Source organism: Dermochelys coriacea, chromosome 1 (assembly GCF_009764565.3).
Source record: "Dermochelys coriacea isolate rDerCor1 chromosome 1, rDerCor1.pri.v4, whole genome shotgun sequence".
NCBI lineage: Eukaryota > Metazoa > Chordata > Testudines > Dermochelyidae > Dermochelys > Dermochelys coriacea.
Window position 1 is genome coordinate 299,002,816 of NC_050068.2, and position 17,829 is coordinate 299,020,644.

General features: G+C 39.7%; 1 protein-coding gene across 6 annotated transcripts in view; it reads right to left on the reverse strand.

Moving 5' to 3' along the window:
• Positions 1 to 2,256: 2,256 nt before the first annotated feature.
• PDZRN4 (PDZ domain containing ring finger 4) overlaps positions 2,257 to 17,829 on the reverse strand; it is a 372,746-nt gene continuing 357,173 nt past the window's right edge. For 2 of the 6 annotated variants that reach the window (XM_038387825.2, XM_038387827.2), the window contains exons 8-10: positions 16,570 to 16,671; positions 12,812 to 12,928; positions 2,467 to 7,550 (exon numbers count right to left, since the gene is read on the reverse strand). In XM_038387825.2, coding sequence (XP_038243753.1) covers positions 6,024 to 7,550; positions 12,812 to 12,928; positions 16,570 to 16,671 — 1,746 coding nt within the window. In that variant the 3' untranslated portion in view covers positions 2,467 to 6,023. Of the gene's footprint in view, positions 7,551 to 12,811; positions 12,929 to 16,569; positions 16,672 to 17,829 lie in introns of all 6 variants that reach the window. The other 4 variants (XM_038387822.2, XM_038387829.2, XM_038387821.2 and 1 more) reach the window with 4 other exon arrangements.

Here is a 17,829-nt window from a genome sequence, read left to right on the forward strand (position 1 = left end):
TACTACTCCCAGTGACTGGCATAGCAAAATCCAGCTCACAGTATACAGCATTAATTTATGCAGTGCAGATTCACATTACCCACTACAGACGTTCTCCAGCTCACATCTTCTCTACCCCCAAATCTCTCTGAGCATCTCAGTGCATGGAGTTCTCACAGACTGGCTTCCATGAGGTCAGGAGGAGGGGGAAATTCTACTACTTAGGTACAAATCCCCTCTGTTCAATAAGTGCTTTGGCCATTTGGAGAGGTTTTCCCAATCATTTTAACCCCCCAGTGCCTAAAAGTGGAAGGAATTATTTGGTTTCAAAAGTGTAGTTATAGCCACTCAGGCAGGAAAATGAAAAAAATTGATTTTGCTCTTACTAAATACTTCAGCTAAGAGGCTTCTTATAAAATCACTTATGATCACTCAGCTATCCACTTTCTTTTCTACCTGACATTAATGAACCTGGCTCACCTTTTCCAATTAACAAGAGGATGGTTTTAAGGCAACTGCTCCATTTTGCTTTAGCCAATCAGATTTGGCTTTAATTTTCTCCTCTCTGCCCCCTCCTCGAGTGTTTAATGAACTGAAGCAGAAGTAGGTTCATAAAATGTATATTATCAGAGTACTTAGCAGGTACATTTTCATAATTAGCAGCTTAAAGGGCCCATATAAAACAAAATGTAGAGTAGCTGCTTACCTTTAATGTGGAACATTTAACACAAGAGCCATGTGATACACGGAAAGGATTGTTCTATAACATACAGATTGAGTAATGTGAGATGAGGCTTAGAAATGTAAAAGATGCTTTTCTTGCTGAGACAATGTGAACATTTTCCTGCAAAAAAGGACAAATTTCTGCCGTGTGCAAATTCAAAAGGCAGAAAGTATCACTGCCACCGCAACAATAGTGGCCATGGGCAGAAGTGGGACAATGATGCTCTGTACTGCATCTCTTCTTGCCAATATCGCTTTCCCCATTTAAGTCATACTGAAAACTGGTGTCACAAAGTAGCTGATGTTTCTCCGTGCAACGTGCTCACTAAGGACTTGCTGCACTGAGTCACAGTTCCCATGGAAGTCACTGTAAACTGCCCTTACACTATGCTATTACTATGTTGTGCTCTCTCACCAAATGCAGAAAGTTACCTTCCCAAAGCTGTCACATCATCTCTCCTTTGGACATTATCCAGCCTCTCATAGGAAAAGTGATGGCAGGGAATTATCCTGTGCTGGCCTTCAAGAATAGACTGGATGGTCTCTTTGATCCTTTCCATCTAACTGATATGAACCATTCTTTTTTTGTGTGAGAGAGATAATTTTACAGAGTAAGGACAAGGTTACGTGTATTTTGACAGTGATGTATTTAAAAGATTTTGGAAAGAAAAAAATAGTTTTCCCCTTAGGAATCCTTTGCATTTCTGAGGAGGTTCCAACGAGCCCAGAAATTTCCACCTGACTCATGAGCAATAGTGCTCCTTAACCGGCTAGGGATGTCACTGTGGAGTGACGCAAGGTTTTCCTTCCAAACAGGGCTCAGTGGTTGGATCTACGCAACTCCTGGTCCCCTCCTGATCTGGAGATCAAAAAACAAAGATTCCAGGCCAGGTACCCCACTTGGCAAAGCAGCCAGCCCCTAAAAATGTCACTTTAATTAATAAAAATGACATTTCTTTGCTGGACTATGGTTTTATCACTATTTCTCTTAGATCATAATCCATCTGTTGGAGGCAGAATGGGGACATTTTAGACACTGAATAATTTTCCAGCTGCCAGAAAAAGATATAAAAGGTATTTAGTAGCATATGTTTCAGTACTAGTGAAATAAGAATTTAGGAATGAAAGTATATGGGATGGGGAGCTGAATGGGTAGAACAAATACTTGGTAACAATTGGCTTCTTTTACAGACAAGAATGAGCTAGGGAGAATTTTCTGGTCCTTGCTTATCTAACTGAAAACAGCTATTTATGGAGGATATTTAGGTAGATTAACTAGATATTCCTGTCTTTTTTCAATTGTTGTCTTTTTTGGTATAATGATTAGATCACATTTGGCCAACTTGTAAACTAAAATCAGTCCTTGACTCCAGAGACAGGGCTGTGAAGAGGTCTAGTGTGTCTATTGGTTCTGGTTTGGAGGAACAGAATAGCAGGTCATCACCGCACTATTCATTGAAATCATTCTGTCTCCATAAAAAGCAAGGTTCTAACACTCCCCCCCCCACACACACATTAAAAATTCTCCATCAGTGAGATCAGAGACTGAGACTCCTCATACTGTTTATTCCAATGTATGTTTTTTTTCCAAACAAATGTCGTAATTTTTAACACCAAGACATAATCAAAGAGAAAAGACAAAATACGTTTCATGTTGTCTCAGATCTTAAGAAAAGAAAGACAATTCTGTTAGTGAAAACAAATTTCCTTCTAGAAATGAACACAACAAGAAAAATATTTTTCAGCTGAAAAGATACTTTATTCTTAAGATACAAAAGTGGACACATTTCTCAATTACATATGAATGTATGTATGTTATTCAGTGTTTTCTATTCCAGAATCAAGTTTTTCCTAATCTGATACAGAGATTGCTATAGCAATTACTGACTTTTCTGATTCCTGGAGTAAACTTAACAATGGGTAAAATTTTCTAAAGGGCCTAAGGGCCAGACTTTTAGAGGTATTTCAGCACCTAAAAATGTAGATAGGTGCCTAATAGAATTTTCAAAAGAGCCTATCTGTATCTTTATGTCCATAAACACCTTGTAAGGTCTGGTTGCAAGTGATTTAGGTGTCTAAATCCAATTTTCAAACACACTTAAAATCACTTAGGAATGTAAGTCTCATTTGGGCCACTCCCAAGTGATTTAGGAGCTATTTAAAACAGAATTATAATCTGCTAAATCATTTAGGTGCTTTGGAAAAATTTTTCCATTGTCTGTAGGTCCACCAAATATGGTAGAAGAATCAACATAGTTTCTATACATTTTAAAGGTGATCTGCAAGGGGAAAACAAACTAGATGAGGCTTTATTTTTCTTCTTTTTGATGAATAAAGAAGATCTGAAAGGGTTATTTTAAAAATTTTGTCTGCTTGTTCTTTATGTTAGTAATTCAGGTCCTGTCTACGCTGGAGACTCTATGGACTTGTCTACACTACCCGCCAGATCAGCGGGCAGTGATTGGTCCAGTGGGGGTTGATTTATCATGTCTAGTATAGATGCGATAAATCAACTGCTGAGTGCTCTCCTGTAGACTCCGGTACTCCACCAGAATAAGCAGCACAAGCAGAGTCGACAGGAGAGTGTCAGCTGTCAACTTACCGCAGTGAAGACACCGTGGTAAGTAGCTCTAAGTATGTCGACTTCAGCTACGCTATTCACGTAGCTAAAGTTGCATATCTTACATCAACCCCACACGGTAGTGTAGACAAGCCCTATGATGGTTTAGCCTTGGTCTACTCTATACAGTTAGGTTGACGTAAGGCAGCTTATGTCAATCTAACTATGCCAGTGTCTACACTACAGCCTTGCTCCCGCAGATGACTCCAGAAAGTTCTCCCTGCTCAGAGCCAAGCTTCCTCGCTCCTGGCAGGGAGGTGAGATTCCAGGCAGCTGCCCTGGTCCCACTGGGGAGCAGGGAGAGGAGAGCTGGTGATAGGCAGTCGGGCTCCTGACTGGAGGCAGGGAACTGAGAGTGGGGGAAGGGAAGCAGACGGCTGGGAGCCCAGGAGACAACTGGGCTCCCAGTGCAGAGCGGGAAGCCCGTCATGCTCCCAATGGGGAGCAGGGAGCCAAGAGCCGGGTGAGGGAGCCAGGCTCCAAGCAGGGAGAGCTGGTAGGGAGTGGGGACCAGGCTCTCAGCTCCCCACACTGCCCCTCTTAGATCAGTGGAAGAGCTGCTGGTAAGGATGCACACCACCGACCGAAATAAGGTAGTGTGACATGAACTGTTTCAGTAATTACTGCGGTGGCTGTAAGTCAACCTAATATATGTCGACTTAAGTTTTTAGTATAGACGCCCTTGGAGAACTAGTGAAATTATGACATACAAGCTAAAAGAGTGACATTTGAGCAACTGGGAGACAAAGGATTTTTAGTCAGACTGTTGAAAACTATTTTGTGTTTGTTTTTACACCCTTTGTTAATAACTTCTGTGACTAAATGACATTTTGAATAAAAGACATTTTGTTAAAGATTCAGGAACGTTACTCCTTCAATTAAGGTGCTGTGACTCAAAACATACATCTCAGTATCCTTTAGGGGTCCCCCAGCAAAGCAGAGAGTAGAAATGCCTGATATTTTTAAAGTAAAAAAGCAAGCAGTAAAAATTAAATTTTAAAAATGCCCAACTTTCAAAGCCCTTTCTACAAACCATAAAAAATAAACAAAGGGCACAGCTCAATTTAAAACACCCCTTTACAGGTCACCCTTCAGTCCTTATTTTAATAAACATCTTTCATTTATTTCCTCACTGACATGCAGTTACATTAGGAGGCCCCCTTTTCAGCTGATATCCTCAGTTTTGGTTTGCTGGTACTTTGGAGGCACAGCATAGAACAGCAAATAATTCTCATTTTTTCTTCATACCACCCATTTTCGGTGAAATATTTAAAGTAACAACCTCTGCCAGATTCATAAGTCAGCTCTGGCTCAAGATAGTGCTATGATCTATCTGTGTCTTCCATGTTTGGTTTCTGTAGAGTATAGCTTGTAAGCTCTCTTGGGGACTGGCCATGACATATTTGTTTGTAAAGCACCAAACACAGACAGTGCTTGAAAAGTAACTAAAATTAATACAGGTTGAACCTCTCTAGTCTGGCACCCTCGGGACCTGACTGGTGCCGAACCAGAGAATTTGCCGAACCACAGGAGGTCAATATGTAGCGAGCGGGTTTCTTTTTCTTTTTATCTTGCCGAGGTGAATAAACGGAACAACGCTTGCAATGCCACCTAATCAAGGCTTACCGGCTCTCTTCATAACAAAGTGTGTGTTGTTACACAATTTTACTCTCTTGGCACAAGGAAACAAGTAGATAAAGCATAAAAAACATAAAATAAAATCATGCCAGACCACAAATGTTGCCGGACCAGAAAGTGCCAGACTAGAGAGGTTCAACCTGTACTAGTAACAGCAAAAATATGGGCTTGGTCCTATGTGTTCTTACTCAGGTAAAACTCCCATTCTGACTTCTGCATGAATAAGAAATGCAGGATCAGGTCCATTTAACATAATTTATAATAAAGTCAGAAGGAAACTTGTCTAATCTATAACTATCATAATGAATTTTGCCCTGTGTCCTTGAAATTTTCATATATCCTTCAAAAATCATGTATGTGGAAATAATTCATTCTGTAATCAAGCAAACAATTAAAATCAAAGAACTCTTGATAATTTTTCTTAAAGATAAGCAATAATTTATTCCTCTTTGATCTTCACAATTATCACATATTAGCTAGCTACATGACCAATGCCACTACATACCATGGGAGAATTGCCCACTTACACTTTACTTGGACAAATACAATTGCAATTTACAGGTTAAATGTACTGTACAATGGGTTGTTGGAAAAAGATCATTCTTAGCTGTACAACAAGACGTGGCACATGACTTATTAACAGATGCAATATAAGATGTAAAAGTTTAACTGCTTGTTATGCCAGTAAGTAAGGATACCATATAAAGAATTTCATTTTGGTATTGTATTGTTACTAAAGTAGAAAAAAGAAAACTAGACAAATAAATCCAGATCTTAACTTACAATACATACATTAGGGTAAGAAATTAATTGTCTCCTTCACTTTTTTATTTTCTTTTTCTTTTTTTATAGAAATGAATATTATGAATATAGAGCAGAGTAAAGAAAGATTGCCAGCTAAAGAAGGTACCATTATGTGAAAAACAACTGAAAAATTATCAAGTAATTTTGCTTACAAAAAAGGTCAAACTATAAACAGTCACAAAATATATAAAAATGCCACCTTGAACGAGGCAATCGTACTCTACCTAAACTGGTAGTATACTCTTTGAAACAGACGTGTTCATACAGTAGTAACTGATAAAAAGGCATTGTGCACTCTTGTCCCATCTGGAGACTTAGCACCATGTGTCATCAGTTCTTGGATTGTCATCCAGCTGTCCAAGATTTTCTTGTTTCTTTTTTTCATCATCTTTTTGTGACTAAGTTCAAGAATGTTAATTTCTTTTTTGCCCTCGCTGCCACTCTGTGGACTTTCCTTAAGACACTCTAACCTGCTCCGCATCATGAACTCTCGCCGCCGCCTCTGCTCCTTGGCTCGCACCAAATGCTGCTTCCGCTCCTCTTTGCTCCAGTAACGACCCATCTTCATTTCACTCATTGTATCATCATCTGTCGTCATCCCACTGCGCTCCTCTTTAATCTTTAAGGCACGTTCCTTCAGGATTCTGTCTCGCACTGGCCTCTTAGTAATATACCTTGTTCCATCACTCCTTATTTTCACTTTCCATTCCATTTTGGGCTCTGTACACTTCTGTGAATCTTTGCACATGCTCACTAGACTGAGCTGACTTTGGGCATACTCCACTGCAGATTTTTGTTGGATCAGCTGCATATAGCTTTGATAATGCTTTGCATGAGCAGGTATATTCCCATACCTGTATGAAGAGCTATGATACGGAGACAGGTAAGGAATGTGCTCAGTACTTTGCTTCTCCTGCTCTGTGAATTTGCTACTTTCTGCAATGGTTTCTTTCTCTTCAACAGTGCTGTTTTGCTCAGTGGTTTTGGTTTTGGATGGGGTTACCTCCCTCCCACTCTGTTCAGTACACAACTGATTAGCTACAATTGTGCTTCTCAGGTTTTTCCTGTTGGTGATGCTGATCATTCTCTGGAGTGAGCTATCAGGGGACTGCTCCACAGTCAGTGGAGTGCTCCTGCAGCTTTCTGCTGTGTTGTAAGCACTGGAGCTGTCTTTGTCAGATTTCTCTGGGTGCTCTATGATGTCATCCAGTTTACCTCTTTGTACATCTACGCTGGTGTTATAATTCCTGAATCCTCCATCATGTAATGCCCAAATGTCTCCATACTGATCCTTCACTTTTTGAAGCCTATGAGCCTGCATTATAGTCTGACACTCAAGCTCAATATTTCTTAGTTCCTCATTGAGTAACTGTAGCTCATGCTCCACCCCATCTTGCTCCCTTCTGTTACACTGTATCGTACTGCTCGAGTAATAGAGATCATACTCTCCATGGTTTCTAATCTTGCACTTAAGCTCCAGCAGCTGCCGAAACCTTTCACACTCCTCATCTTGGTTTCCAATGAAGTCAGATTCAGTGTACTCCCCAGACACAAAGCTTTCATTGCACTGGAGTTCAATGCTTCCTAACGTATCCTGGCTCTGCCCCAGCTCCCGGGTGCTCTGCAGGGTCGTTTTGTTCTGCTCATCGGGTGCATTCTCTTGCTCTGAGCTCTCGTCATTACGCAGACTCTCATCTGTAGGCCCCACTCCACTGTCCTTCTCATGGTTATTGGATGACGAGGTTGCAGTGTCTGTTGTGCCATCCTCCTCCTCATGCTTTTTTGGCTAAGAAAATAAGTGAACCAAAATTAGTAGAAAATACAGACCATATTAAATTAAAATATTTTTCAGCCTTGTCCTTCTTAAACAGCTAATTTAATCTATAAGAATGAATGAAAATGTTGAATAAATCCCATTTCTACTACAGCTGGCTGGAAAATGGAGATCCCTTTTCATGAAAGATTTAACATTTTGGAAAAAAAATTCAGCCTGATTCAGCATGAAAAGCCAAAAACATGATTTTTTTCACAGAAAGGGATTTCCACTTTTCAGCTTGCTGACCGTTTATCTGGAAGGCTCTTGCATTTCACGTTCTCCCTGAAGCTGGAAATTGATAAAAGCCTTCCCAGCGGGCAGCTGGAGAGCTGTCATTTCACTTTTCCGAATGGCAAATCAAAATTTCTCAGCAAAACCCATCATTTTCTGTCAGAAAATCATTGCTGAGGAAAATTCCTACTATGGCTTTTACATATTCCTGAGCATCATGCTGTAGGCTGCACAGATCACACTAAGCTCCTCCAGGAGCAAGCAAGCAAGTGGATGAAATACAGTACACCTGTGTCACTGAAACACTGCCCAGAATCAGGAGATAAATATCCCTCTTCCCAGCAAAGCGAACACTGTGCGGTGCTGAAAGAAAATGAGCACCAGGTCGAGTGCGGCTTTTGGCTCTGGATTATGGCCACGACTGTTGGAGCTGAATTCTTCTCAAACCTGGAGCAAGCAGCAATGCCTGCATAACATCAAAAAGTAGATGAGGCAGACCACCTAAGCCGTGAGCAGTGCAATGTAGCATGGCAGAAGGAGGCCTATTTGCAGGAGGGAACTGGGGCTGGGATACCAGCGATCTTTGTGCACACTGCCCTGGCACAGCTGAAGACAACACAGTGGTTAGCTCATTCTTGCATAGCCCCTTCTACCTCTCCCATCACCTGCTTTCAGCATTATGTCAATGGAAGACTTATAGCTGAACTCTACGACTTTTTCAGGTAACTTGAACAAACTTTCCCCTAACCTGTCCTTTGGAAGGCTTTTTGTTTCCTAGTTAAAACCTACTTTCCACAATACTAACCCATAGCCTTTCACCATTAAGAGTAGAACAACACTGAGTGCCTGCCATGGACATAATGTCAAGCCTTTCTGCAGTTGCTTTTGAATTCATGCCCTACTCATTGTACCTAACCTATTTATTGTGTGCTTTAATGCAAAGAGCATTAGATACCTCAACGCTGAAGGGGTGCAGGCTTTTTTCGTTTTCTAACTGGGTATGCTATTTCTCTTATACCACTATCATCCAAAGTGCAATTTATATAGCATGCTCACTGTATGCCTAAGTTCACCCAGCACCAGCCAAATGTGTTTTCTCCTTTAGGAGGTGTAATTACACAATTAAACATAATGGTTAGTAATAGTAAACAGAGAAAGAGGTACAGTGCACCAATGAGAGGAAGCAGAATGGAAGAAGCCACTCTCGCAATAATTGCTGTTTTTCTTCTACCTTGATAGATAGTGGAAGATATGAAAAATAATTAAATGCTACACACACTGCATCATTTCTGCTTCAGGATCATGAACCTCTCAACTAATCTCTTTTGTTCAGTTGTTAGTAGAAAATGGTGGAAACTGGTGGCCCAAGGAAAAATAGAAATAAACAGATAGATAAATAAATGTAAAGTGTGGTAGAGTATATTCAATTCAGAAGGAAACGCATGATTAATAGAAAGCAGTTTTCACAACAGGGTTGTCAAAAGTCTCTGAGAAGACGACATCTCTATCCATAGTAATTTTAGTGGTTCTTTCTCACTAGCAGTGAAGACTTAAAGAAACAGTTATCCTTCATACTGGCATTGTATATTTAACACACAAATATACAGACACTCAAACACCATATATGTGATGGTGAAATACATGCATCATCATGTGACAGCCTCATCTGCAGTCTGTCAACTGGTTCATCTGCATCAAAAAAATATTTCCTTCTTTCTTGTCCACCACCCACACTAATTGTTGAATCCTCCCACCAGAATTTAATTGGTTTGAGGGGTATGACAGAAGATTTCAGTCCTGGAGAGCTGACAAATTTAAGTCTACTATTTCATGACCCTTCATGGTCTGGATCTCTTGGAAGGTCCCAGAGTGCTGGAACTTAAAATTGCAATATTACGAACAGAGAAGTGTTTCAATGTAAATTTAGAGATCTCTAAAATTTAAAAATATGTTTTTCTTTCTGCCAGAGGTCTTTACAGTTACACTAATAGCAACTAAGGAATCCTGGCTTTACAGGAAGAAGGGACAGGAAAAACAGTACCAATAACATTTGAAATCACACTGAAGCACTTCTAAAATTGTTTTTACTGTAAGACATGAGGAATGCACACAGATTACATGCTGGCAGGCTGCTCTGCTCTATTAAGACTTTGTTGACACTTCTTTGAGATGTAAGCAATGTTACCATTCCAAATGCATGCCGATATATTGTTTTTACTGCACCATCATGTATTTCTCGTTTATAATGTTCATTTAATACTTCTTTTCTTTACTCATCTGATGCATTACTGTGACGGAAGACTTTTTAAGACTTGGTAAAATTTTCTAAAGTGGCTAAGTGATTTAGGCACCCACGTTCATTTTTGCAACTGACTTAGACACTTAGAAGCCTAAATCCAGTGGGACTAAACACCAGATTTTCAAAGGTCTTTAGGTGCTTAAACATGCAGATAGGTGCCTACTGGGATTTTCAGAAGGCACCTAGCTCCTATGGAAATCAATGGAAGTTAAAATCAATGGGAATCAGGTGTCTAACCTTCTTAAGCAGTTTTGAAAATCCCTAGGCACCTATCTTCTTCATTAGGTGGCTAAATACTTTTGAAAATCAGGCCCCATGCCTCTAAGTTTTTGAATTAGTAGATCTCATCCTCTCCTACCTGGCTTTTATTCATTGATTGGAAAAGGAAGACAAGCTTGTCCCCATTTTCAATTTCCAATTCATTTCTCAACTGTGAATAAACTAGTTCAAATTAAGAAACAATCTCTCTACCCCTGCTACCTAAATTGAATCAAAAGGTTATTAAGGTAAGAGCTTTTCTGAGCAAGAGAAACTGAAAATACTGACATTTGGCAAAATTTAAATACCAACATTTTCTCCATTGTGAAGAATGAAAATAATATAGATACTTAATGCAGTATCTGACATAACATATTTATACAGTACCACTGGGACTCAGGTTCTAAGTGTCTAAGTTACTTTTGAAAATGGACTTAGGCTGCTAAATCCCTTAGACGTTTTTGAAAATTCCACCCATCATCTATTGAAAATTCAAGATTCTGGTTTTTTAGAATGTACAGTATCAGTCTTCTTCCCAATTACTTCTGTTTGAAAGGCCAAAAGGCTCTATATGCTGCATTTATGCAAAAATAACTGCAGATGATTACATCCCCAACCTAGTAGTGTGTACAATCCAGCAATAAGTGAACTTCTAAAGGTTCTATGTTTCAGCTTGGATAAGATTCATTCTTGCAAGAATGGCTAATCATGCTGGAATGCAGACATGGTTCCCACTCTGATTTTACAACTCACTGATACATTTGGAACATAAAACCCAGAGTGCTTATTTAAGTTTGAAAGCAATCAGATAAGAGAGATTCAGGGGATAGTAGGTCCTGCTGCTCCAAATCAGGAGAGTGAGCTACCCGGTCACCTTACGAAAATGAAAGTGAGACTGACCGTGGTGTGAAGAGTTGCCAGTGATGGCTAAAGATGAGATACCGCAGCCTCGACTGGAATTGGTGGGATGACTAAAAGGTAAGGTCCATTTCCACTTTTTTTTTTAAATATCCCAGGAGTATATCAAAAATTTAAAAACAAGTGAAAATTAGAGTGAACAATTAACTTTGCAGTTCTCTGGGTAAATATGAGGGTTAATACTGGGGGGCATGAGAAAAGTAAGAGTTTACTATTTATGAAACCATTATCTCTAATCCCCAATACAAAAATTCAAGTTTTTTAAAATAAAGAGTTTATTGTAGATGACTTGTGCAGATAGCTTGATGTAAGGGGTTTCAGTAGCACAGGGATGGGATGGGACGGAAGTGCTTGGCACTCATCGTCAGGTAAGGTGTGCGGGGGAGGAAAGTCAGGAGGGGCCTGTTCTCCCAGGTGCAGCCTCCTGCTCCCTGGTGCCTGTCTCTGCAGCAGTTGGTGGGCTCAGCAGGCTCCCTGCCCATTTTGTTCCTCCACTGTGCAGCCACAGCAACAACCAAGCACAGTTTCCCTTCCCTATGCAGGCATGCTGTGCTGTCCAGCAGGGAGCCTGCAAGAGGGGAGCTGGGATTGCAATTTTAAGCAAGTAAAAATCTGGGTGGAAATTGGAAAAATCCAAATATTGGATTTTTTGAAACCTGGGAATTTTTCAGGGGAAAAAAAAAAAGGAAAATGAAGGGTCCTACTTCAATAACAAACTAGAGGGGACTCTTAAAATAGGTCTGTTCTGTAAACATCTAGTCTGACATCCTGCATAACACTGGCCATAGAGCTTCCTCAAAATAATTCCTGTTTGAACTAGAGCACATATTTTGGAAAAACATCCAATATTGATTCCAAGATGTCCAGTGATGGAAAACCCACCATGATCTTTGGTATATTGTTCCAATGTTTAATTACTCTCACTGTTAAAAAATTATTTCCAGTCTGAATTTGTCTAGCTTCAACTTCCAGCCACTGGATTGTGTTATACTTTTGCTTCCTAGATTGAAGAGTCCATAATCAAATATTTGTTCTCCAGGTAGGTACTTCTAGACTGTCATCTTGTAATATATATAGTACTATATAGTAGCAGCACACTCTGTAAGGTAGTAATTTACATAGCAATATAAGTACCATATCTTGTACAATATGTCCGTATTGTCTTTATTACAAGGGGGCCCTGTCCTTGCTATGGCCTTGACAGGTGACTCAGATATAATTCATAAATAAAAGTGACAATACACAAGACCCTGTATGTAAAAGGTCTTGTAATATTGTGCTGAGAGCTCAGAGAAAATGCAGAATCGGTGCTTTACTCGTCTCACATTCTGCTAAAATTTTACCGTCTCACATCTGGCCAAAACATTTATTTCTAAAATGTTTCCTTATTGAGAATGTATTGCAGTTCAGCGCATCCTCATGACCAAAGCCTTTGATTCAATTTTTTAACTTAGCATTTCATTCTCTCTTAATAGAAAAATACACCTAGCAAAATTTCCAATGATACATTTACTGTCAGTCCTACCTGCTCCACCTCATTGGCTGTGAACTGCATTACTTCATTATGCTGTTCTTCCAACATTTCCAAGTTTAACTCCTCTAAGAATTCATTCCTTTCATCATCAAGCCACCCCTGCTCCAGCTGCAAAAGAATACATTAATACATTGCATTATGCTAGTGGGGATGCATGCTAAAATAGGGTAAACCCAAATGGCAATGCCTGACTAGTTCTTTTTATCATAATGATTCTCTTCAGAATACCAGGCTCCTGTAGTTCACCTCTCCAAAAAGAAGAAAAAGATGATTTAAAAAACAAAAACCCCAAAACAAAACAGGGACTCTTAGGCCTTTTATCCTTTCTTGAATCAGTATGACTGATTCTCTCTCCTAATGAAGGAGATTGCACAGCACCGAGCTTTATTTCCTTTCAAAATGTACGAAAGGCATACCATAATCCTGGAGCTGTCATGTTCATTACCTCCAAGAGCCCCAATGTTAAAAGAACTGCAATGATATTAATAGGACCATGAGATAATCGGGCTCTTTCCTTTAACAACTTCGACCCCAGGGTTGTGTCACAGTGCCTGAACCTCAACAGCACCCTCACTCTGGGTTTCTATCATATTTCTCTTATTGCTCTTCCACGTGAACGAAATAACAAATGAAAAGGGGGTGGGAGCACTGACTGATGCAATGACAATTTTTTTGTTCTTTGACTGACTTTTTTTTAAATTAAAACATTATTTTCATAGTCATTGAAGAGGGTATTATAAAAAGAGGAAAATGGAGGCCATTACTTCAGTCAAGTTAATGAGATGTGGCTGTACACACATACACAGTATTATGTGCGTGTGTGTGTCAACAGTAAGTCTCCATTTGTGTTTCTGTTCCCTTTCCAGATTGCATGCTGGGGTAAAAAAAAAAAGAAAAATACTCTCACTGGAAGGGGAATGAAGTAGTGTTGCATGCCTGCCAATGGCAGTGTTTTAGGGGCAGAAACAGGCAACAGAGAAGGAAGGTGGCAGAGCTGGGGAAGGGCAGAAATTAAAATATTAATACAACTAGTCTAGAGTATGAGAAAAAATCCAATTACCTGTAAAATGTTATGGACATCACATAAGCTAGAAGCAGTATAATTGTGTGCAACAATGCAACATGGAACTAAGCTATTTTGTGTTGTAAGCAGGGACAACTCCACTGAAGCCAATGGACCTTTGGCCCACAGATACTAATTGGTTAAGACAACAAGTAAGCAAACAAAAAATCCCTCCACGAACCAGCCAAACATTAGATAGGTATAAGATGTTGATGGAGATTCTGTGGCACTTTTTACTATATATGGTATCTACTTAGAACATCAATGTTGAGGTTTCATTCACAGTTTTTCAAATGCTTTTATTTGTTATGTATAGTCAACCCTTTGACCTTATAAAGAATATAAACTCCCAAGTGTCACAGCACAAGCAAACCACTAACTACCTGGGATCAGGAAGAAATTTCCCTATGGGCAGATCATTCTGCAATTGTCCTTCAGAGGATTTTTAAACCTTCCTTGCAAACATCTGGTGCTGGCCACCATTGCGGACAGGATACTGCAGTAGATGGAGCACTGGACTGGTCTGATCCAACATGGCAATACTTATGGTTCTTAAAAGCATAAATATACTCCCCAGTGCACATGTGCACTCATGCACGTGCATGTGTGCACAAAGACATTTGTTTCACATGGTTATTTGCGAGTGTTTCTTGTATGCTCAGTTTTTAATATTAACTGAGTAATAATCAATATTGACTAGTCAGAGAAGATTGTCTTGTTAGTTATTGGATGTGCCAAGCAGTCAGTCCTTGAAATACTGCCATTACAGAGTTCTTTCTAAAAGATTAGGACTTGATCCTGCCCTTTTTCCTCCGGTGAGTGCTTGCCTTAGTGAGGACTTGTCTACACATGAAACCATTCCAGTTATACCAGTATAATTATAATTATACTGGTATAGTTAAACTGATATATTATACCAGTATAAACTCCCCTTGTGGACACTCTTATTCTGGAATAAGAATGGCTATTTTCAAATTTGCTTAAACCCCTTCCAGTGTGACATAAGCTAAACTGAAAACTGGTCCTCATATATTGGAATTAGAGTGTCCACATGAGGAGTTATACCAGTATAACTAGATCAGTTTAAACTCGCATCTTGGCTTGTACTGGTATAACATTTCTATGAAGACAAGCTCTGAGGAAGGCGGGATCAGGTCTTTTGTTGGGTTTCTACAACTGGGTCTGGCAGGTGGATCCTGTGCCTGCGAGAGCCCCACTGAAATGAAATCTTAAAAAAAATTAGATAGAATCCTCACACAAATCTTTTAAAAACTTCTGAAGGGTCTCTAGACCAAGAAGGGATATAACCTAGCTCAGGGATCGGCAACCTTGGCACGCGACCCATCAGGGAAATCTGCTGGCGGGCCAGGACAGTTTGTTTACCTGCAGCATCTGCAGGTTCGGCCTATCGCAGCTCCCACTGGCCACGGTTTGACGTTCCAGGCCAATAGAGGCTGCGGGATGTGCTGGCTGCCGCTTCCCTCAGCCGCCATTGGCCTGGAATGGCAAACCGCGGCCCGTGGGAGCTGCGATTGGCTGAACCTGTGGACGGCTGCAGGTAAACAAACCGTCCCAGCCCGCCAGTGGATTTCCCTGATGGGCTGCATGCCAAAGGTTGCCAATCCCTGACCTAGCTATTTAAATCTGAAGTGAATAGTTTTACTCTGCCTTAATATATAGCCAGTTTTTTAGGAGCTGTTTAGAATGGCTAAGGACATAAAGGAAATATATGCTAAAATGTGATCTTGAGTAACTTCCAGATTCAAGCCGGGATTCCGGGTGACACTGAATTACATTTATTCAATTTAATGTGTAGAGAATATGTAGTCACCAGCTCTGAAAATATCAGATCAATAATATGAGAGACAAATGGTAACATAACCAACTTCGCTTGGTCTGCTGACAGATGGAGAGAAGAGTGACAATGTAATGTTTTTTCTGCTTTGTGGTGGGATATAAAAGGAAGCAGAAATAATCCTTTCCCCCCCCTCCTTTACCTTGATGATTAGCCTGACATCTCCCACTGCAAAGATATAAAAAATTTCTTTGCAAGGCATCAGTTTTGTTTAAGAGCCAGAAGTATATTTTAAAACTGTGTGGCAAAAATATCTATTTCCTGTTAAATAATTTGTACTTGATGAAAAATTTCATACGACCAGTTTCCCTTGAAAACAGTTAGATAGGAGTAGGTTTGCTGAATGGCATTGTAATCAAATGCCCATTATCAAGCTCTAACTGGAGAGTTTACTGAAACATTGCTTAAAAAAATAATCCTGACCCAGAGTCCACTTCAATTCTGCCACAAGCAGGTGAAAACCATGAAGGACTGTGAATTTAGTCCCAGAAATCAGTAGGAATCATCAACCAATAAACATGTCTTTTTGAAGTTCCACTTCACATTTAGTTAAGTATCACATTAGTACTAGATAATCAACTGTATTTATATGAATGTATATTTTATTTACTTGCAAAGAATCTTTTAGATAGTACAATGGTAAACAAACTCCTAGTAATATAATGTTATTTTTTTCCTGAGGCTACAGATTGGCAAAGATCTTATATTATATTTTTCCCATTTTTTTCATAAACCTCTGCAATCCTGTTCTTTAGTGTTCGTTTCTTATGGATGACAATGACTGTACACTATAACCCAAGCTCCTAGCTCAATGCATCTATTTATCCTAACCTGCATCTCTGGTCTTGCAACTAGCAACACAATTTTCTTGCATTCATCACTGGAGAGCAATGCCACCGCCTCCTCCCGATTCTGGACATCTTGGCCATTTATCTAGAAAACAAATGAAAGTGGCACATTAGTTTCCATTTCCACAAAGCAACACACAATAAAGGGCAAATATCAGCTCATTTGTGGGAAATGTATGGACAATGAAACTCACACAATGGGCTCATCTTCAGCTCCTCAGTGGTAAGTGCCTTCACTCAATTATGCGTTTACTGTAAGAGCTGTATTGATCGTTGAAGGATGGCGGACATCAGAGGAAGCAGTTATGTTCATAAATGTCCAACCTGCGCCCTAGCAACATACATCTAGCAACACAATTAACCAGCCCCTGACAGGTGACGTTCATCTTTCTCCGTTCAGAGTAATGGAAGTGTCACTCTGAGATAATAGTGCTGGTGGAAGCAAGACTGGTAATACTACATCTGAAATCAGTCATACTGTATGCTTGTAGAGAGCCAATTAGAGGGCTACAGTATTCTCTCTCACCAGGGAATACTTATAGGCCATAGCTGATTGCTATTTCATTTAATCATTTTATATTTTTGTGTGCGACTCTGTGTCCAGAACCACACAAAACATCCCCATTTGGATAATCAAAATAAAAATGAATCGTCTGTAAAAACCTGTTTTCTCTCCAACTTCTCTCTGCAATTCTGCCTTTATGTTAAAAACAATCAATCATACTAATAACTATACTTTAATGTATAGATTTTACAGGCCCATTCAACACTATCTAAAAATGCTGCTTAAGAAAAATCAAGTTTCAAATACAAAAGCATTTTTTCCCTAAAAATATCACACTTTGTTTGTTTGTTTCACAGCACAAGAAGTGGATTTTCCTCACTGTGCCAAACTGCATTATCAAAAAATATTTAATCCATCTGCAAAGTAATGGGGACAGGCTGGAGGGCAAAGGATTCTAATAATTTTGTGGAATAAAAAGGTTTTCCCATATCCAGCCTGGTTAATCCACCTCCTTTTGCAGGGGTTCAGTTTCAAAGCTAGTAGTAGGAACTCCCTGGTGGAAAAGTAAAACGCAAATCTGTATGTGCACTGCCTGAACACATTGCTTTGAAAAACCAGTTTTAGGTTAGAGTAAATAAAACTACAAATATACACCGACTGTTTGCTCAAAATCTTTGAGATACCTCCATGGAGAGATGTGGAGGGAGCTAAGTGTGGACTGCAGGAGAAATGATACCC